The sequence below is a fragment of the Canis lupus genome, chromosome 22, assembly GCF_048164855.1.
Source record: "Canis lupus baileyi chromosome 22, mCanLup2.hap1, whole genome shotgun sequence".
NCBI classification, from domain to species: Eukaryota; Metazoa; Chordata; class Mammalia; order Carnivora; family Canidae; genus Canis; species Canis lupus.
Window position 1 is genome coordinate 21,908,622 of NC_132859.1, and position 22,332 is coordinate 21,930,953.

Below are 22,332 nucleotides of genomic sequence, written 5' to 3' on the forward strand. Positions count from 1 at the left end.
ACTGGCCTGGCCTAGAGAGTCCCAGTTGGATCACTGAGTCACTGTGAGGGGACTGTCTCCTGGACACCTTTTGTAGTCTGGGCTCTGCTGTGGGCTAGGTAGGGTCTCCCTGCCTGAGGACTTTGGACACTTTGGCCACCATGGAGCAGCAGCTGGTCTCACTCACTTGAAGGCACCCGAGTAGCCGAAGTATGGCTCATGGTTGGAGCAGGCACACTTGTCCGTCCCTTTCCCCACACACAGTTGACACAGTTTGGGGAAAGCTGTCCGATCCACACAGGGAACACAGCTGGCCGTGAAGAAACTGGACGCTGCTGCTCAATATAAGACATGTAGTGCAGTCCATGAGCCACCCTGGACACAGGCAATTGCAGCTCCTAGTCTAGACTCATTAGGGAACAGAGAGTGACTAACGCAAAACCAGCATACCCAGTTTCAGCACACCCTTATGTGTGTTCACTGATCAAGATCAAGGTTTTCCAAAAAGGAACAAGTTAACCTGTGTCACCCCACTTCCCTCCCCAGGCCTATCTCAGGTCACTGTCAGACTGGACAGCTCTCAGCTCAGAGAGAGAGTTCCTCTGGGAGTTATATCTGAGAGATGGGAGGCCCACATAGAGAGGTACAGGCTAAGCTCATGGCCAAAAGATAGCCACCAGAAAAGCTCTAGCAGAATGGGAAACACATAGGCCACAGACAGGAAAGAACCCCAGGAAAGTGAACAGAAGTGCCCAGCAAACTCAGTCCTGACTGAAGCCCTCCGATGGGCTTGATGCCCTTCCCCCTATTCCTCAGGATAGCCTCTGGTTGGGTGTTAGAGAAGAAAAAACTCAGCTGACACTGCTCAAGGGCAGCTGGTATCACAGAACTGACCAGTTGTTTTGTTTGTTTATTTGTTTGTTTTGTTTTTAGAACTGACCAGTTTAAAGCTGATGTACCACCCACCTCCACCTCCAGACTCATCACACATGATCACCTGATAGTGTCTGAGTGACCCCCAGTGTGGCCTATCTAGGTCCGCTTGATAGGACTCACTCTCTTGCCCACTTACCCTTCTGAAGAGATTCACGTGGCTCTGGCAACTTCCAATAAAGTAAGCCCATGGGGATGTTCCACCCAGCAGACCTGCCAAGGCCTGTGTGGCAGGATTTCTTGCCTTGGAGCTGATTCAGATTGAACGTACTGCTCTTCTTCACCACAGCCACAGCATAATAGCGGGTTTCTTTAATTGCAAAGAGATGGTGTGAATAAAGGACCCTTATCCTGGGCCATAGGGAAATATTGCTCATCACCACTGGGCTGCTGAGTAGAGAAAGGGAATCCACAGGGCACATTTATGTTGGGTTGGGTCCCAAAGAGTGAAATCAGGAAAACCTGATTTGCATGAGGAAGAAAGGACTGCAGAAAGAATGTTTGTAATAACGGTCCAAGTAAACACAAGGGCAAGAAGGCCACATGCACATATGGCCCAAATGCTTTTTGCCCACCATGGCCCTGCAGGGTGTTTGCCTACACCTACCAACTCAAGCCCACCAGGAAATTGGAGTTGTGGCACAGAGACCACAATCATTCTAAGTATTTCCTGTTCCCTGACACAGGCCCAGGGATAGTTGATTGCTCTCAGAGGAGATACAAGGCTGTTAGGGCTCCAAGTATGTACTGTAGTGTGATCTTTTCTCTGTGTGTGGCACCTGTGGTTCTTGGAGGGCTTCTTTACAGAGCTCTAAACCCCAGTGGTTCAGGCCAGGTTGCACACAGTCTGCTCTGTTTCTCCAGGGAGCACATTTCCTGGCCCAGAAGTGTCAGGAGCACCAGTCCTCAACCCCAACATCAAGCCCCAGAGGCACTGAGTTGTGCCTGTGGTGGCTGATATATTGGGCCTCTCGTTCCCCACTGACACCCAATGGGGAATGTTCATTAGTATTTAATCTCCATTACCTGCCTGAACAAGACAAACTCAACATCTACAGGAGAGAAAAAGAGCCACAAAATCCTGGGTCCCCAGGAAGAACTTACGCTTATCTTTCCCATAGAACTCTGCCACTACAGGCTTTAGGTTGTAGGGGTTCAGGCCTGCCTCAAACACCAAACCTGCATCAAGTGTCACAGCATCTGCTTCATTTGCCTGAAAGGAAACAGACCAAACCCTGATGAAGTCCTTACTTTTGAGGAAGGTCCAAGGACAAGTGAGTGACTAGCAGGGCTTCTTGGACCTGGGGCCAGGAGAACCCTCAATTTGGCCCAACCACACACCACACCATGGGCTTCAGTTGACTCCACCTCCCTGGTGATTTGGCCACCATATTCCTATTCCTCCCATATAGAGAAAGGAATGGATTATGTTTCTCTTTCCCCTGGTAAGGAGTCTGGATCTTGCCCCAGAAACTTATGTGTGATCTTTCAAGATCAATATGAATTAGAGAAGCTTTTCCTGAGTGCCTGGGTTGCCCAGTGGTTGAGCATCTTGCATTTGGCTCAGGGGGTGATCCCGGGGCCCTGGGATCGAGTTGTGCATCAGGCTCCCATGCAGGGTGCCTGCTTCTCCCTCTGCCTATGTCCCTGCCTCTCTGTGTGTCTCTCATGAATAAATAAATAAAATCTTTAAAGAGAGAGAGAGAAGCTTTCTTCCTGGCACATCTCATGGGAGAAAGCTGTCCCCCAACCCTGGACTGGACATACTGCCCAAGCACAACAGATACTGAAGGAAGTTGCAGTCATGCTCTTACACATATTTACATTGTGAGCCCAGTTGCTTTTGTTTGGTAATCTTTTTATCTTGGGACTTCGCCTGAGATCTTATTCAGGTACTCTGTGAAACCCTCCTTATGGAGGAGGGGAGCCTTGAAAACACTATCTCCACTCTGATTTAGTACTCAGAACTTTTGCTTCTACTGGGAACCAATAACTGCAAGAGTCTTGTTCAAGAATTTGGCACTTCCTCTAGGCTTTACCTCTCACTTATACTATGAACTAAGGGTTAAAGGCTGATTATTATTTCTATTATGGCTCATTTTTTGTTTAATGGACTACTCAGACATGTCACAAGTCACCACTATTCAACTCAGCTCCATTTTGTAGATTAAAAAACAAAGGCACAGAAAGTTTGTCACTTCCCCCGTTTACTGAGCTAATAAGTCATGGAGCTGGGATTTAAATTCAGGTCATCTGGGTTTGTTTGTTTGTTTGTTTGTTTGTTTGTTTGTTTTTAAGAAATAAAAGTAACTACATGGATAAATATTTTTTTTAAAAAAAGAACCACATTGAATTCATTGAATTGGCTTCCAGATTAAACACTGCTGGTGGGAATATAAGCTGGTACAGCCACTCTGGAAAACAGTATGGAGTTTCCTCAAAAAGTTAAAAATAGAGCTACCCTACAACCCAGCAATTGTACTACTAGGTATTTACCCAAAGGATATAAACATAGTGATCTGAAGGGGTATCTGCACCCCAATGTTTGTAGCAACAATGTCCACAATAGCCAAAATGTGGAAAGAGCCCAGATTTCCTTCAACAGAAGAATAGATAAAGAAGATGTGCATACACACACACACACTCACACACACACACACACACACACACAATGGAATATTACTCAGCCATCAAAAAAATGAAATCTTGCCATTTGCAACGACCTGGATGGAACTAGAGGTATTATGCTAAGCAAAATAAGTCAATCAGAAAAAGACAATTATTATATGATTTCACTCATATGTGCAAATTAAGAAACAAGACAGAGGATTATAGGGGAAGGGAGTGTAGAATAAAATCAGTTGAAATCAGAGAGGGAAACAAACCATAAGAAACATTTAACTATAGGAAATAAACTGAGGGCTGCTGGAGGGGAGGTGGGTAGATGGGATAATTGGGTGATGGGCATTAAGGAGGGCACTTAATGTAATAATCACTGGGTATTATTGCGTGTAATAAGCACACAACTGATGAATCACTAAACTCTACCTCTGAAACTAATGATACACTGTATGTTAATTACATTTTAATTCTTTAAAAAATCAAACATAGTTGTCATTGTCTTAAAAGGCAAATACAGATCCCATGGCACAACATATATATGTATGTTCCTATATACATATATTCAAGAGAAACTATTAATATTTGTGCTGCAGGAGATTTGTATAAAAATATTTGTCAAGCCCTGATTAGAATAACAAAAAGCTGGAAACAGCCCAAATGCCTGATGACAAGAAAAGAAAAAATAAATTGTGTTATACTAACATAATGGGCTATTGTAGAACTCTGAAAATGAATGAACAATAGCTATATTCAACAATGTGGGTAAATCTTAGCATGACATTGAGGAGGGAAAAACAAGAAGACAACACATAGTAATGCCATGTTTATGAAATTTTTATGAATCACAATTGTGCAGTCATTCACACATACCTATATACATCCTAAAATTCAAATAAAGGGCAAGAAAGTTGTAGGATTCAGTTTGTTTAGGACAGAGAGACACTCGGTAGTTGTAAGTAGGGTCAGTGGGTTATACCACGCTAAATGGTTGCCATTCCCATAAAATCCAGTGCTGCCACACAGCAGCCCTAGAAGTAAGCTACTGGCACTGATGAAGTTTTGAGAACCTGTGTTAGGTTCATAGATAATACTATTTTATATTATCAACATTTAAAAATAAAAAGGGGGCATGCATGGACTAAAACTGAACAAATATCATAATTCAAGGCTTATAATTTAAAGCATGAGGTCCAGTTAAAAACACACACACAGACCAGTTGTTTTTACCAAACCACCATTCCTTCAGTGACTCATGTTCCATCTGGCTGAGTCTATCTCTCCCACCTCATTACTCCTTCCAGTCTCCCGCCTGCTCTAACTCCTGTCACCCCGACCTCCCTAAAGTGACTTCAAAAAGCCTAGCTCTCCTGTCTCAGGCCCTTTGCATAAAGTTTTCTTCACTACCTGCCGTATTCTACCCATGGCACCCAGCAGGCTTACCATGCTCATCCTCGGTGTCTTAGTGTCATTGCTTCCCTCTCAGGGAGACTGTGCCTGACACCCAGGCCAAAACAACTTTTCTTCTGAAAGTCTCTGTCAAAGCATTCTACTCTTTCCTTTCATAGTACATCCACACAATTTGAAATTACAGTTTACTTGTTTGCATGTTTTTCTTCTCTCCTGACTAGACTGTAAGCTCCTCAAGAGTAAGGACCACGTGTGTTTAGATTCACCACTGCAGCCCCACTGCTCAGCACAGGGTCTGACCCACATTCTGATGTGCAGAGACAACAATGAAGGAGTGAAGTGTTTTTGGAAAGTGTTGGATTTTGCTTTAAGACTGCTTAAGGATAACCACTCCAATTTCCCTTTCTGAAATACTTTTATTAGCATGGGGGCTTGACTGTCCCACACACTAGCCTCCTACCTGTGAGTAAAGAGTTGTTCCAAAATGACAGAAGAGAAGGGGAAGTATGGATTTTCTTCCACTCCCTTTTAGAAAACAGTAACTTACCCAAATAGCCTTGATGCACTCAAGGTAGGAGGTTCTCTTCACACAGCTGACAAAAGGACCATTTTCAAGGACGGTTTTCATATTTTCCATGAAACTGGAACACTTACTGGCCTCATGATTTGAGACAGTGCACCATCTCACAGTTTTCTCAGGGGAGACAGCCAGACACAGCCCTAGGAGAGAGGCCAGAGGTCATACTCGTGAGAGAAGCAGAGCACCCTCTGGAGGCTCCTGAAGTCTCCATCCACTTCCTTCTGTCCTCTTCCCACTCCTCCCATTAACATTCCAGAGCACAGATTCCATTGCTTTCTGAGGCTGGGGACAAGAGAAGAAACCCTAATGCCTCCTAGTCACCTGCTAACTAGCCTGTGCTAGCCAGAGCGATGCTGTCTTGACCATCAGCTCTCAACTGGAGACCACAGTAATCTCCTTTTCTCTGTTTTCTCTACCTCCATATCTTACCATCATGGGACTGCCATGGGACATAAGCCTTATCAGTGTGACAGGGTATTTTCAGCCACTTGAAGGTGTTGGCTCCATAAGACAATTTGGGGAAGCTGGCAAGGTAGGAATTACCATCTTAAAGATGATGGAAACTGGGCTCAGAGAGTGATGCTTTTACCCAAGGTCACCCAGTCTGTTAGTAGCAGAGACTGGCCTAGGCCCTGGGCCTAGAGACTGGCCCAGACTTTCATCTCTGCCCAGGGAACAAAAGATGACATTCTGAGTTATTTTCCATCTGCCTGGTCATTAGGTAGGGGTAGATGATTGATGAGATAATGAATTTGCCAGTGATACTCATCTATCATCCTCTGTTCCAGGAATAACTAGAACTCCACATATTCAGTGGCTGTTTCTGTTTCCAGTGACCCCTCCTTCAATTTTCATCAGTCTTTTGGGCTGCCATTTAGGAGAAGCTAAAGTGAGCCGTGTCTGTAGCTATTAAAATCATGTAGTTGCTCTGCTCCCAAAGACCTCTGTCATCTCCACTTTCTGTGGATAACAGCACAGGGCTAACTCAGGGAAGCTAATGAACATCCACAAAGCACAAAGCAGGAAAAGGAAAGGGCATAGTTCTCCAGGACGCATAAGGAGGGGCCACAGGGAGATCACCGCCCCATCCACCCTTTATCCCCTCTCTGCCCATGAGAAGTCACGGGAAGCATCAGGATTCAGTGGCAGACCCTCCCTAACCTGCCCCTCCTGAGGTCTCATGGGCAGGAATTTGTTCTGAGTCCTGCATTTACCTTGCACAGCCTTAAGAGATGCTTTGAGAGTGGGAGGGGACTGGGGGCAAAGGCAAGTAATGCAGGGCCAACTCTCAAGGGTAAACTTTTCCAGGAGAGACAAATAACTAAACCCAAGGTTCCAAAGGTGCAACAAATGCACCAGGAGTGGCAGGCAAAAGTTAAAGGACAAAGGGAGCTAATCTCAGGATGGGCATGGCCCAGACCATCCAGTGACAGGTCCCATAGCACAGATGTGTGCCACAAACTCCCACTCAACTGGGGCCTGGATCCTTGGTCTCATCTACCCTCACCTGACCCTCCCAGGCTAGGAATACTGCCCTTCTCACTGGTGAGGACCCAAGAAGCCAGACTTCAATAAGTTCTGAACCTCCCAGCGGCTCTGCTTCTTGTCAGGACATCTTCAGCGCCAAGGGCACCCATGGGGCATCAGATTTCCAAGGGTGGGGGCGCCCTCAGATCCCAGAGGCCTTAAATGCCAAGTTCAGCAGTTCAGGCTGGACTCAGGAGGCCTCATAGAAGGGATCTGATAAACCATGACCGAAGTGCTCTAGCTGTTATTCTAATACTACAAGACTTACTGGACAATGAGGAAGAGGAAAGCGAGAAAAGGAAGCAAGGAAGCGCGGAGGGCACGGGAAGGCGGCAGAGGCAAGAGCGGGAGCAGCGGCTGCGCACCGGCGGCGCAGAGCTGAACCTAAGGCAATGCTGAACCAGGTGCAGGGATGCGACGGGCAAGAGAGGAGGAAATGCTCTGGCTTCCAGGCTGAGCGCGGAACCTAGGAGCCCGTGTGGCAGAGCGGAGGGTGCAAAGAGCTGCGGGGCTGGCGACTGTGCGCGCCTTGCCCGCGCCCGCCCGCACTCACCCAGGACCGCGCAGGCCAGCAGAGCGCGGACGGCGAGCCTCATCTTCCTGGGCCTGTGGCTAGGAGCCTGGAGCACAGACCTGTGGGCTTCTGCGCCGCCGCCCGGCGTCCCGGGCCCCTTTATCTCCGGCCCAGCTGGCAAGCGGAATCTTTGACCTCCTGTGTTTGCGCAGCCCTCTTGCCCAATCACCCTCATCCACCACCACCACCCCCCTTCATTCCTTCCCCAGGCCGATCACCTCATTTCCTGAGCTCTGGAAAGACCCACGGATGGAATCCAGCACAAAAATGCTGATTGTAAGGGAATTAAAGAAAAATCAACCCTTTGTTAATGCTGCGCGCTCAGTGCCAGGAGCAGGGCTGCTGCGGACAGGGACGGGGAGGAGGGGTTGGAGTGGGTGGCTCTGCTCCTGAATCTCAGGATGCCAGACAGAGCTAGTCCTGCACCAGTCCTGTGTTCATTCCACGGATAAAAGAGGGAAGGAACTACCCCAGATCCAGCCTACACGCTCAGAATGACAGGCAAAGACCTTCCTGGGAGAGGGTGTCAGAGAAGAAAAAAGCTGGCCTCAAATCAAAGATAAATTCAACACCCTTTACTCGTTCCCAGGTGTCCCCAGCAACCCTGTTCCTGGGCTGTCAAAGGCCCTCCCAACTGAGGAACTGCTCTCTCCCCATATGACTGGCTGAACACAGACTCCTGGACTGCAAACCTTCCTTCCCTCCATGCAGCCAGCTGGACACCTTGGCCTAAGGACAGAGTCACAGAGGAGACAAACTCTCTTCCACAAGAAGTTACCCAGGAATGTGATCAAGACTTTGGAGACCCAGAACAAAGTGACACACAGGTTCAAAGCAAGGGAAGGGGACTATGAGAGGATGTGGCTTGGTCTCAATGCTCTGGGTCATCGCTGGCTCCCTCCAGCTAAATGGTTTCCAATTGGCTTTGTGCACCTCCAGGAAATATAGTGAGCTTGTACACTCTAAGTGTGTACTTTTTAAGCTAATATATCGTGTACGTTTCAACCATGTGAGGAACAGAAATGTATACAGCAGTGCACCAAAGATGAAACATTCTTTTTGTAAATGTTCCTTTGTTTAATCTGCTTTGTATATACCCTCAATATCTCAAGGCAAAATATTACACCTGGGGAAAGAGCAAGTGTTCTGATAGTAGATAAAAATCAATGCTCCAGAAAACAATCAAGATAATTTTAGGGTTCTCTAAAAGTTACCTGATCAGATGATTGTGGTTTTGGGCTCTATCTCCATTAATTTATACCAGGTCTAGAAGATGTCAGTATTGTCATTTTATTTTTGTTCACCTGTGTTTGTGTTATCAGAATCATCTTCTAATTCTAGTTTGTTTTTGTTTTTGTTTTTTGCGGAAAAGTTTTTAAGGCATTTGTGCGTTTAATGAGGTTTGGTGAGTTAAACCCCATCATGTAATCTGTACATCCAGTTTCCTGGCACGTGAAAACCACAAAAGCCAAAAGGAAAGGATACGGCAGAGAGTCACAAGTATCCAGGACCCCCTTTTCCACCCCACCCTTTTTGAGGTGTTCCTCATCTTCCCACAGGATACTTCAGAGGCTCTGCAAGACCTGTGTCTCTCTGGCCTACAGACCAGTGGGAAACAGTGCCAATCCTCATACAAAATAGTAGTGAATGTTCATTTGTTAATCTTTTGCATTAACAATAAATATTCTTATTTATTGACTGGGTGGGTGGCCCAGTCCATTGAACATCTGCTTTCGGCTCTGGTCCTGATTCTGGGGTTCCAGATCAAGCGCCGCATCAGGCTCCCTACTCAGCAAGGAGTCTGCTTCTCCCTCTGCCCCTCATCCCACTCATGTGCTCTCTTTCTCTCTCTCTCAAATAAATAAATAAATAAAATCTTTAAAAAAAGGATAAATATAACTGGAAGTTAGGTTTCTTCTCCCACACTGCAATAGATTGTCTCATATACAAGTGGTTATACACATCCCACTTCAGAGAGCATTGCTATAGTAGGGACTTTGTTTACACTGGAGACATACAAGCCTAGCCAGCCAAACACCTGCCTCACCAATGAGGAAGAGTAGCTGCTGCTGCCCTCCATCTGTCTCTGCCTCTCATGGGCCCTCTTGCTTAAACCAGAATCATGGCAGGAAGGGCACATACCTACTTCCCCCTGCAGCAGACATTAGGCGGTGGTCTGACTTTATGTGGAAGACCTTGTGGTACAGAGATGAAGATGGAGGGAGAAAGTCAGGGGGACAGGCTGGCTGGGAGGAGACTCCACTCAACTAATGACTCCTTAGGCCATCCAGTGAGCTTTCAGGATCTACCCACAAGGAGAAAGGAGAGTTGTACAATGTTGAATAATCCACAAACTCAGGGAAGCTCTGTGGAGGGTATGGAAGGCAAATGGACCATGATTCTTGCCCCCAGGCCCCTACTGCTCTTACTCTCATACCAGAGGGGTTAGTGAGCCTTTCCTGAGGCAACTCTTCCAGGGACAGGCCCACAGCCAAGCCTTGAGCACCTCAGAGGGAGCACCTTCTGGCCAGTGTGCTAGAATCCCCATTTTAAAGATAAGAGAAGGAAACTGAGGCCCTGAGGGGTTAATAACTTGTCCAAAATCAACTGGTGAGTCAGATGCAAAATCAAGCAGTCTGGTTCCAGAGCGCATGTACTCATCCGCCAGGGACACGGCCCCTCCCAGGAAATAAGGCTCATCTGGGCTCACACTGAGAGGGACAGATAGGGCACTCTGAGCCCTGCCATTCCTTCACAGACACACAACTCCACATTTCAGTTTACAGAGGGGCTTGTCCCTTTGGGAGTTGGCTAAGTACCACTCTGCAGAACCTCAGGCATGTACCAGTTTATTATGCTCACATGGAGGGAAAGTATCACATTTCCAGTTCTTCCAGGTGCCAGGCACTGTTCTGGGGCAAGATCTCTGTGATCTTGACCAACTACCTTGAGAGATGAGATCAGTTCTCCATTTTTCAAATATGAACACCACACTAAAAGGACAGGTCTCCTTCACAGAGCTCTGGGACCTGAACTCAAATCTCTGAAATCCCAGCCTTCTCTAGATCACAGCTACCCTCTGGATATTCATCTTCTCTTTATCCAGAAAAGGAAGGGAGCAATGAAGGGAAGAAGGGAAGGAAGGAGATAAGGGGGGGTGGGGATGAAGAGAGCTTCCAGTTATAGACCAAACCAAGTCATGACACAAATCTTCCACCATAAACTAATAAAACTTTTAAATTTCAGTGGGATTTGCTCTCTTATAGAAAGAGCTGAACTTGTGTGTACGTGCCGGGGGGGAGGGGGGGTAGGATTGCTGACCTAAAGGGATGGGCAGGAATGCATTGGCTCTCTGAACCAATATTTGTTGTTTCCAAATATTGCCTCATTTACAAAGAAGCAGAGCAAACAAAGAACTTCTGTCTGGTTGAAACAGTCCCTCTTCCCCTTCCCCCCCTCCTTGCTTTCTTCCCAACACCAAGGCTTCTCCTCTAAAAGACCTGAGTCTGGGTCTTTGGGAAGGTGGGATCCAGTAGCCTGAGAACGATGCTCATAGACAGACAATCCCTCAGAACTACTGCTCAGAAAAGAGTGTGGTGTGAGAGGTGAGAACCAAAGGAACTGTCCTTTTAGGAAAATGTCAGGCCACTTGAAATGCCACACACATACCCCAACTCTATCTCACTTATACCCCTCAGAAGTCCCTGGACAAGGGAAGATTCTCTGGCTTTCCATTCTTTTCCCAGAGGAGTCCATAAAAATATTCTTTTTGCGAATAGTCCAGGGCCAGACAGCATCACCAATGAATTCTACCAAACATTTAAGAAGAATTATAACAATCTTACATGTACTCTTTCGGGAATAGAAAAAGAAGAAGCACTCCCTAACTGATTTTTGAGGCCGATAAGTATAGTTTGAAAGCAAAAACCATCAAGGACATCATGACAAAGATAAAAAAAAATACCTTTTATGAACACAGATGCAAAGATCCTAAGCAAAATATTAGCAAATTGAACACAGCAATATCTAAAAAAGGATACTAAATCATTAGCAGGTTGGATTTATTCCAGGAATGCAAGTTATATTTTGAAAAATCAACCAGTGTAATTGATCACATTAACAGAATAAAGGAGAAAAATTATATGACCATATCAGTCAGTACAGGAACAGCATTTTTTAAAAGATTTTATTTATTCATTCATGAGAGACAGAGAGAGAGAGAGAGGCAGAGACATAGGCAGAGGGAGAAGCAGGCTCCATGCAGGGATTCTGATGTGGGACTCAATCCCAGGACTCCACGATCAAGCCCTGGGCCGAAGGCAGGCGCTAAACCACTGAGCTACCCAGGGATCCCAAGGTACAGTATTTGGTAAAATTCAGCAACCATTCTTTTTTGTAAAGGTTTCATTTATTTATTTACAGAGAGAGAGAGAGAGAGTACACGAGCAGAGGGGTAGGAGAAGCAGGCTCCCCACTGAGCATGGAGCCTGATGCTGGACTAGATCCCAGAACCCCAGGATCATGACATGGCCTTAGCCAAAGGCAGATGCTTAACTGACAGTCACCCAGGTGTCCTGCAACCATTATTTTTAAAAGCTCTTAGCAAAGTTATCCTAGGAAACATGTTTAATCCCATTGTATGTGTTTTAATAATAATAAATACATAAAATAAATGTTATATATTATATGAAATCATCATACTCAGTGGTGGGATGGTGAATGAAAGCTTTCCCTTTGAGATCCAGAAAAAGGCCTACTATTATCATTTCTATTCAACATTTTACTTGTGGACCTTGCCAGTCTAGTCAACTACAAAAAATATATAATAGGTAAAACAATTGAAAAGGAAAAAATAAAACTTTCATTTTCTTCTCAGGTTATTGCATTAGAAGGAGCACAAAAGCAATTTGTCTCATCATCAATTCTATTAAGTTTGCTTGGTTAAGGTGGTGTCTGACAGGTTTCTATACTGTAAATTTCCCTTTTAATTAATGAGTAGTTTGTGGGAAGATATGTTGAGACTATTTAATATTTTATTCTTCATTAGACATATACCGCCTAGTTTTGGCATCCATTGATGTTTCTTGTGTAGATCAGTTATTACTATACTGATTGCCAAATAGTGATTTTCTGATTATATCATTCTTTGTACATTTATGAATTGGCATTCTAAAATAAATAAGTGCTTCCTGTTCTCCATTTATTTATTTATTTCATTTTATTTTTATCAGCATGGATTCAAGGGTTTCCTCTTTCTCAGTGAGTTATAATCCTTTGCTATAATTTTTTTCAATTTTTTATTGTGGTAAAATACACATTACCTAAAATTTATCATATTAACCATTTTTAAATGTATGATTCATGCATATTGTTGTGACTATGACTATCCATTTCCAGAACTTCTTTTACCTTGCAAAACTGAAACTCTATGCCTAGTAAAAAAAATTCCTCATTTTCCTCTATCCCTAACCCCAGGTTAGGGGGTTATTTTCTGTCCTGTGATTTTGACCACTCTAAATACTTGATTTGAGTGGAATCACACAATATTTGTCTTTGTGATTGACTTACTTTGTTTGCTGTAATGTCAGCATTTCATACATGTTATAGCATATGTCAATAATTTCCCTCTTTTTTAAGGCTGAATAATATTGTGTTCTATATATTTACCATATTTATTTATCTATTCATCTATCAGTGAACACTTGGGTTGCTTCCACATTTTAGCAATTGCAAATAATACATCTATAAACATAAGTGTATGAATATTACTTCAAGACCTTGCTTTCTTATACTCAGAAGTGGAATTTCTGGATCATGTGGTAATTCTTTTTTTTAAGTTTTTATTTAAATTCCAGTTAGTTAACATACAGTGTAATATTCATTTCAGGCATACAATATAATGATTCAACACTTCCCTACAGCACCTGGTGCTCATCACAACAAATGCACTCTTTAATCTCCATCACCTATTTCACTCATCCTCCCACCCACTTCCATTCTGCTAATCATCAGTTTGTTTTCTATAGATAAGAGTCTGTTTCTTGCTTTGCCTCTCCCTCTCCTTCTTTTCCCCTTTGCTCATTTGTTTTGTTCTTAAATTCCACATAGGAGTATGATCATATGGTATTTGTCTTTCCCTGACAGATTTATTTCACTTGGCATTATACTCTCTAGCTCCAACCATGGTGGCAAGATTCTAAAAAAGAATGAACTGGCAAGATTTCATTCTTTTTTATGGTTGAATAATGTTCCATTGTATATATACACCACACCTTCTTTGTCCATTGGTCAGTCAAGGGACACATGGGCCGTTTCCATGCTTTGGCTATTGCAGATAATGCTGCTATTAACATCAGGGTGCTGTATCCCTTTGAATTAGTATTTTCGTATTCTTTGAGTCAATACTTAGTAGTGTAACTGTTGGATCATAAGTTAGTTCTATTTTTAACTTCTTGAGGAAACTCCATACTGTATTCCACAATGGCTTCATTAGTTTGCATTCCTATCAACAGTGCAAGAGGATTCCCCTTCCTTCACATCCTTGCCAACACCTGTTGTTTCTTGTTTCTATTTTAGCCTTTCTGATAGGTGTGAGGTGATATCTCATTGCAGTTTTGATTTGTATTTCCCTGGTTATGAGTGATGTTGAACATCTTTTCATGTGTCTGTTGGCCATCTGGATGCCTTCTTTGGAAAAAATGTCTATTCATGTCTTCTACCCATTTTTTAACTGGATTGTTTGTTTTTTGGGTTTGAGTTTTATAAGTTCTTTATGTATTTTGGATACTAACTTTTTATCAAATATGTCACTTGCAAATAATTTATCCCATTCTGTAAGTTGCCTTTTAGTTTTGCTGATTGTTTCCTTCACTGTGCAGAAGCTTTTTATTTTTATGTAGTCTCAATAGTTAATTTTTGCTTTTGTTTCCCTTATCTCAGAAGACGGATCTAGAAAGAGGTTGCTATGGCTGATGTCAGTTACTGCCTGTGGATTTTATGGTTTCAGGCCTCACATTTAGTTAATCCATTTGGAATTTTTGTGTGTGTATATTGTGTAAGAAGTTGATCCAGTTTCATTCTTTTGCATGTTGCTGTCCAGTTTTCCCAACACCATTGATGATATGGTAATTCTATGTTTAATTTTTTGAAGAATCTTCATACTGTTTTCTACAATAGCTGTACCATTTTACATACCCACTAGTGGTGCACAGGGTTCTAATTTCTCCATATCCTCGTCAACATTTACTACCTTCTGGGTATTTTTTTTTTTTAACGGTAGCCATCCCAGTGGTATGAGATAGTATCTCCTTATAGATTTGATTTCCATTTCCCTAATGATTAGTGATGTTGGGCATCTTTTCATGTGCCTATGGCCATTTGTATAATTTCTTTTCAGGAGAGTCTCTTCAAGTTTTTTGCCAGCTTTTTAATTGGTTATTTGTTTTTCTGTTGAATTTTAGGAGTTCTCTATATATTCTGGATGCTAATCCCTTATCAGTTACCTAATTCGCAAATATGTTTTTGCATTCTGTGGGTTGCCTTTCACTCTGCTCATAGTGTCTTTTGTTGCACAAAAGTTTTAATTCTCATTAAGTTCAATTTGTCTACTTTTGCTTTTATTGCCTGTGTCTTGATGTCATATCCAAGAAATCATTGCCAAATCCAATACTATAAGGCTTGTGCCCTATGTTTTCTTCTAAGAGGTTTTTTTTTTTTTCTTTTTTTGAACTTTTAAGTCTCAAGTTTAGGTCTTTAAATGATTTTCAGTCAATTCTTGTATATGATATTGAGACTCCAACTTCATTCTTTTATTTTGTTATGTCCAGTTTTCCCAGCCCAGTTTGTTGAAAAGACTTGTCTTTTTAACCCATTGAATGTCCTTAGCCTCCTTGTGGAGAATAATTTAACCATATATGCAAGTATTTATTTCCGGGTTCTCTATTCTATTCCTTCAGTCTATATGTCTGTCTTCCTAGCACCATACTCTTGATACCTGTAACATATGGCAAGTCTTGAAACCAGGAAGTATGAGTCCTCCAGCTTTGTTCTGTCAAGACATTGTAGCTATTCAGGATCACTTGAGATTCCGGATGAATTTTTGGACTTTTTGCTTATGAAAAAAAGAAAACTTGTTGGGATTTTGATAGCATTCAACCTGTAGGCTGTTTGGAGTAGTATCACAACAGTATTAAGTCTTCTATTCCATAAACACGGGATATCATAGCATTTATTTGTGTCTTCTTTAATTTCTTTCAGCAATATTTTGTAGTTTTCATTGCACAAGTATTTCACCTCTTTGATTAAGATAATTTCTAAACATCTTTGTGATACTATCATGAATAGAATTGTTTTTCTTAAATTCCTTTTCGGACTGTTTATTGTTAGTATATAGAAGAGCAACTGATTTTTGTTTGTTGATTTTGTATCCTATTACTTTGCTAAATTTGTTAATGAGTTCTAACAAAAAATTTGAGGGAGAATCATTAGAGTTTTCTACATATAAGATCATACCATCTGCCAACAGAGATAATTTTACTTGTTCCAGTTTGGATGCCTTTACTTTTATTTCTTGCCTAATTGCTCTGGATGGAACTTCCAATACTGTGTTGAACAGAAGAGGTAAAAGTGAACTTCCTTGCCTTGTTCCTGATCATGAAGGAAAAGCTTTCAGTCTTTCACTGTTGAATATGACTTCTGCTTTGGGTTCTTCATATATGGCTTTTACTATGTTGAGGTAGTTCCCTTCCACTCCTAGTTTGTTGAGTGATTTTTTTTTGTCATGAAAGACAGTTGGATTTTGCCAAAAGCCTTTTCTGCATCAATTTAGATGATCATGTGCAGTTTTTCCTCCATTCTGTTAATTTGGTGTATTACATTAATTGGTTTTCATATATAGAGAATCATCTTTGCATTCCTGAAATAAATACCACTTGGTCATGGTGTATAATTCTTTTAATATGTTGCTAATTCAGTTCGTCAGTATTTTGTTCAGGATTTCTGAATCAAAGTTCATAGGGATATTGATTTATAGTTTTCTTTTCCTGCAGTTTCTTTTCCCAGCTTTTCTATTCTATACTCTATTTCATTCATTTCTACTTTAGTATTTCCTTCCTTTTACCAGCTGAGTTTAGTTTGTTATTCTTTTTTTTTTTTTAGTTCCTTAAGTTGTGAAACGAGGCTGTTGATTTGAGACCTTTCATCTTTTTAAATGTTTTTTTATAGCTATATATTCCCCCCTTAGGACTGCTTATAAGTTGTGTTATGTTTTCATTTAATTTATATCTAAGTATTTTCCAATTTCACTTGTTATCTTTTTCTTTGATCCATTGGTTGCTTAACAATGGATTGTCTAACTTCCACAAATTTGTGAATTTTCCGTTTTCCTTTTGCTATTGGTTTCTGACTTCATCCTACTATTATCAGAGAAGAATCTTGGTATTGTATCTATCTTTTAAAATCTACTGAGACCCAATGTGTGGCTTAACATATGGACTGTCCTGGAAAATGTCCAATGTGCACTTGAGAAAAATTTGTATTCTGTTGTTATTGGGTAGAGTGTCTATTTCTGGAGTGCCTGGGGGGATGACTCTGGATTTCAGCTCAAATCATAATCTTGGGGTCTTGGGATTGAGCCCTGCATCAGGCTCCATGCTCAGTAGGGAGTCTGCTTGAGAAGTCTGTCTCCCTCTCTCTCTGCCCCTCCCTCCACTCTCTCTCTCTCAAATAAATAGATAAACTTTTAAAAATTTTTTAATTAAATAAAATTTTTAAAAGGAGCTATTTCTCCTTTCAATCCTATCAATTTTTACTTCATATATTCTGATGGTCTGTTATTAGCTTTATAATTATTGTATATTCTTGATGTATTGAACTTTTTATTAATATATAATGTCCTTCTTTGCCTCCTATAAACTCTTTTGGTTTAAACTCTATTTTATCTGATATTATTATAGCTAATGCTGCTCTCTTTTAGAATATCTTCTCTATACTTCACTTTTTAATCTGTTTGTGTCTTTAGATCAAAGTAAGTCTCTTGTCCTGTATATAGTTAGATAGTATGCTTTTTTTTTTCCATTATGCTAAGTTCTGTTTTTTTTTAAAGGACTTTATGTATCTTCTTCTTTTTTAATTTTTTTAATTTTATTTATGATAGTCATACAGAGAGAGAGAGGCAGAGACATAGGCAGAGGGAGAAGCAGGCTCCATGCACTGGGAGCCTGATGTGGGATTCGATCCTGGGTCTCCAGGATCGCGCCCTGGGCCAAAGGCAGGCGCCAAACGGCTGTGCCACCCAGGGATCCCTAAGTTCTGTTTTTTTTACTGAAGTTTAATTCATTTACATTTAAAGTAGCTACCTCATAAGGAGGGACTTACTTCTGTTAACATATTATTTGTTTTCTATATGCCTTATAGCTTTTTTGTTCCTCATTTCCTGCATTAACATCTTCATTTCTGTGTAGGTGATTTTTTTTTTTTTTTAGTGAAACATTTCGATTCCCTTCTCATTTCCTTTTGGATATATTCTATAGCTATTTTCCTTGTAGTTGCCATGGAGATTACATTTAACATCCTAGAGTTATAACACTCATTTGAATTTATATAATCTTGACTTCAATAACATAAAAAACCCTGCTTTTTCATAGCTTCATTGCCCACTGCTTTCAGTTGTTGATGTCATAAAATTACATCTTTATACATCATGTGTCTAAAAACGAATGGGGGCTCCTGGGTGGCTCAGTTGGATAAGCAGTTGGCTCTTGATTTCAGCTCAGGTCAAGATCTCAGAGTCCTGGGATTGAGTTTGCACTAGGCTCTGGACCCAGTGGGGAGTCTGCTTGAGGATTCTCTCTTTCCTTCTGCCCCTCCCCCCAGTTGTGCATATCTACTCACTCTCTCTCTTTCTCTCTTTCCAAATAAATAAAATAAATAAGTGGATCTTTAAAATAAATTAATAAAATAAAATAAAAACAAATGAATAATTGGTTTAATGCATTAGTTTCATATATATATAAAACAAAATGTAAAGTTACATTGTTATAATACTAGCTTTTACAAGAGCCCATTTATTTTCCTTTACTGTGATCTTTGTTTCTGCATAAAATTTCACATTATCATCTAGTGTCGTTTGTTCTCAATCTGCAGGACTCCTTTTAGCATTTCTTGTATGTCTAGTAATAACAGACTTCCCCAGCTTTTATTCATCTGGGAACATCTTAATTTTTCCCTCATTTTTGAAGAACAATTTTGCTTTGGATACGGGATTCTTGGTTGACAGGGTTTTTTTTTCTTTTAGCACTTTAAATATATTAGCCCACTACTTTCTGGCTTCCAAAGTTTAAGGATGAATATGCTATTAATCTTATCAAAGATCTCTTATATGTGATAAAACACTTCTCTCTTGCTATGTTCAAGATTCTCTTTTTATCTTTGGCTTTTAACAGTTTGGTTATTAAAAAATAAAAAATAAAATAAAAAAACAGTTTGGTTATTATATGTCTTCGTATGAGTCCCTACTTGGTGTTCATTTAGCTTCTTGGATATTTATATTTACGTATTTCATCAAATCTGGGACGTTTTTTGGCCATTTACTTCTTCAAATACTTTCTCTACTCCTTTCTCCTTTCTTTCTGTGACTCCCACAATGTATATAATGTACTGCATTTGATGTCCCACAGGCCCCTTAGGCTCTGTTCACTTTTCTTCCATCTTTTTTCTTTCCATTCCACACTATAACTTCAATTATACCATCTTTGAATTCACTGATTCTTTCTTTTGCCTACTCAAACATACCTTTGAATCTCTCAGTGAATTTTTACTTCAATCATTGTACATTTTTTAGCTTCAGAATTTCTTTTTGGTTTCTTTTTAAGTTTTTTTATTAATATTTCAATTTTGTTTATAAATTGTTTTCTTCACTTTCTCCACTTCTTTTAGTTCTTTGAACATTTTTAGGACAGTTGTTTTGAAGTTTTTGTCTACTAGATCCATCATTAGGTCCTTTTCAAGGACAATTTCTGTTGGTTTATTTTTTTTCCATTGAATAAGCTATACTTTACTGTTTCATGATATGCCTGTGATTTTCTGTTGAAAACTAGACATTTGAATCTAATAACATAGTAACTCTGGAAACAAAATCCCCCTTCTTCCCCAATGTTCCCAGGTTTGTTTTGTTTTTGTTTTTGTTTTTGTTTTTTATTGCTGTAGGCTGTTTCTGTACCAAGGATCAGAAAACTTAAGGTCCTTTTCGATCTTATTCCTTTCCCTGAATTTTCGCGGTAACTTTCTAATTTCTCTGGAACATATCATTGCTTTTGAATGCCCTAATCTTAAGTGTATGGCTCTCAAAAGGGAGAAAAAGAGAAATATGAAAGGGGAAAAAGGTGCTAGTCCTTCAAATTCTCTGGAAGTCACTTGGAGGAAGAAACACTTGCAACAATGAGGGGAGGTGCAATAAAAAAGGCTTCCGTCCTCTGTAACTGCACCTCCATGTTTAGAAGCAACAATCAGTGACCATAACATAGATACTTGATGTTTGCATGACAGGATGCTTTTTGCCCACCCAGGCCCCACAGCTGGGTGCAAGGTTCTCCTGAACTATGTGCAAAGCTGCCTGACTCAGAGTGGGAAGAAGGGGATGGGTAGCCAAAGTAAGAACTGAAATTAATTTTCAGTTTATCTTCCTTGCAAGACTTTCCCTAGTTGTTGAAAACCTTCAATAGCTTCCATAATTCCAGAGTAGCTACATCAAACAGATCTTACCAGTGTAATTGTTGTCTGGGTGGGGAGATAGATTCCTGGTGCTTCCTACTCTGTCATCTTCCCAGAATATTACTCCTCATTTATTTTGATGTTCAAATTTTTGCAAATTTGGCCACTGGGTGGCCCTTCAAGCTTGTTCTGGTGTATATTTCACAAGCCCCAATATTTTTTAAGCACTTCACTTTCTGACAGAATAAGACAGGCCTCTCTTATAGTTTCTGTACCAGCTCTGGAATATCTGTTTCCGGAATCTCATTTCTCTACAAAACTTTATCCTTTTAGTATAGAGTGGTATTTAGGAACCAAAATCTGGGTGCCACAAATGGTAACTGCTTTGGAAAGAAATTAATACTAGGATCTTTCAACAAATAGAGCTAGGAATACACACACACACACACACCATAACATACATCTCCATCTATTTCCCTCTTTCCCTCTCCAACCATGAGTTCATTACTGATTCCTCTAATTCCAACTGAACACCACAGCAAATCTTCTAATTTTCTTCTCCATGTTTGCAACTTCCTTCTCTGAGAGAGAAACCTAGATCCCAATAGTCTCAATATTTTTTTAGCTCTTTGCTAACACTTCCTCCATACATAATCAATCTACTGATCTCCAGCTGCCTCTTTGCCCCAGTCTCTCAGGCTCCACTGCCCCTAGCCATCTCAAGGACAGGAAAGGGTAGAGAACAGATACTTATTTTTTAACTGAAGAAAAGAACAAAAAAAAAAAAAAAAGAAGAAGAAGGAAAGAGAGAAAGGTAAGAAAAAGGAAGAGTAAAAGGGGAGCCTTTTTATCTGTCTCCACAGTCACATACTTTGAAGGGCACATAGCAGGATGTTGTGCAGACTGAGGAATAATTGAGCAGAGATGGTCAGCATTGTTCATTGTTACAAAGTTCTGGGCTTCTTTTCCTCAACTCAGTCATTCTTCTATAATATACTGGGAAAGACTGCAGACTATCTTCATTTCAAAATCTAGAAATATCCATTCTGCAAGCAAAAGAACTTCCTAAGAAAACCCTTTCCTTTTCAGTATAATGTTCAACTTAACCCAGCTGTACCTGACCTCTAGGCCAACAGGTGCAGAGGCCACTGACCCTGGAGCTAAGTAGACTCTGGTAACTGTCATGTGTAAAGGAACAAAAGTCCCTGGTCAAAGGTAGGCATTCAGGGAAAGCTGGTCTTCTCTAGCATGCCATTTGCAGGACACCTGGTCAGGCTTGGCAAAGATAGGAATAGGATTAGAGGTCAGGGCCAGGGGCATAGTTTAGAGCTCCATGGCAGGGCTGGTTTCAGGCAAAATTGTGAAACAGGTAATATGTTACAGAAGCTGCTTCAGTTCTCACTCCAGGGCCCCTCTGACAATTGACTTCTCCTTGACCATAAAGTGGGTTACTAGGGAGGAGGAAGAAAGGGTGGCGGTGAATTTTGAGAGCATGGTATAAAGTGGGGCAGGACACCAGAATGTCAAGGAGTCTGGATTTTAAAATAAGGGAAGGATCTCAGGTATAGGAATCTGTTCCCAGAAGTAGAGTTTATTCCCAGATTTGTATTTGGAGATCATCTACCCATACAAAGCAGGAATGTAGTGATGATAAAAGTATCATTAGATAATTATAAAAGTAAGTATGAGAAATGATCGCAACTGCAAAGATTAGGACAAGAAAAGAACATGGCTCTGGTTCTCCCTGACTGGGAACATGACTAAAGCTAGTGTGCTTTGGACATTTACTTCTATAGAATAAGACTTTCAGTTATTTAGTGAATTAAGCAGGTTACTTAACTCTCGGTGTCTGTTTCCCATCTAGAAAGTGGGAATAATAATACCTACTTCATAGGCTTGTTATGAGAACTAAATTAGCAATTAAAGTAAATCACCGAGTATAGTACCCAGCACATTATTCTCCTTCTTATTTTTATTTGTATCATGACCAATATCTTTCCCC

General features: G+C 41.1%; 1 protein-coding gene across 1 annotated transcript in view; it reads right to left on the bottom strand.

Moving 5' to 3' along the window:
- TF (transferrin) overlaps nucleotides 1-7,760 on the bottom strand; it is a 25,586-nt gene extending 17,826 nt beyond the window's left edge. Inside the window, exons 1-5 of the mRNA XM_072792680.1 lie at nucleotides 7,602-7,760; nucleotides 5,489-5,661; nucleotides 2,017-2,125; nucleotides 1,052-1,222; nucleotides 167-314 (exon numbers count right to left, since the gene is read on the bottom strand). Coding sequence (XP_072648781.1) covers nucleotides 167-314; nucleotides 1,052-1,222; nucleotides 2,017-2,125; nucleotides 5,489-5,661; nucleotides 7,602-7,644 — 644 coding nt within the window. The 5' untranslated portion in view covers nucleotides 7,645-7,760. The remainder of the gene's footprint in view (nucleotides 1-166; nucleotides 315-1,051; nucleotides 1,223-2,016; nucleotides 2,126-5,488; nucleotides 5,662-7,601) is intronic.
- Nucleotides 7,761-22,332: the final 14,572 nt, after the last annotated feature.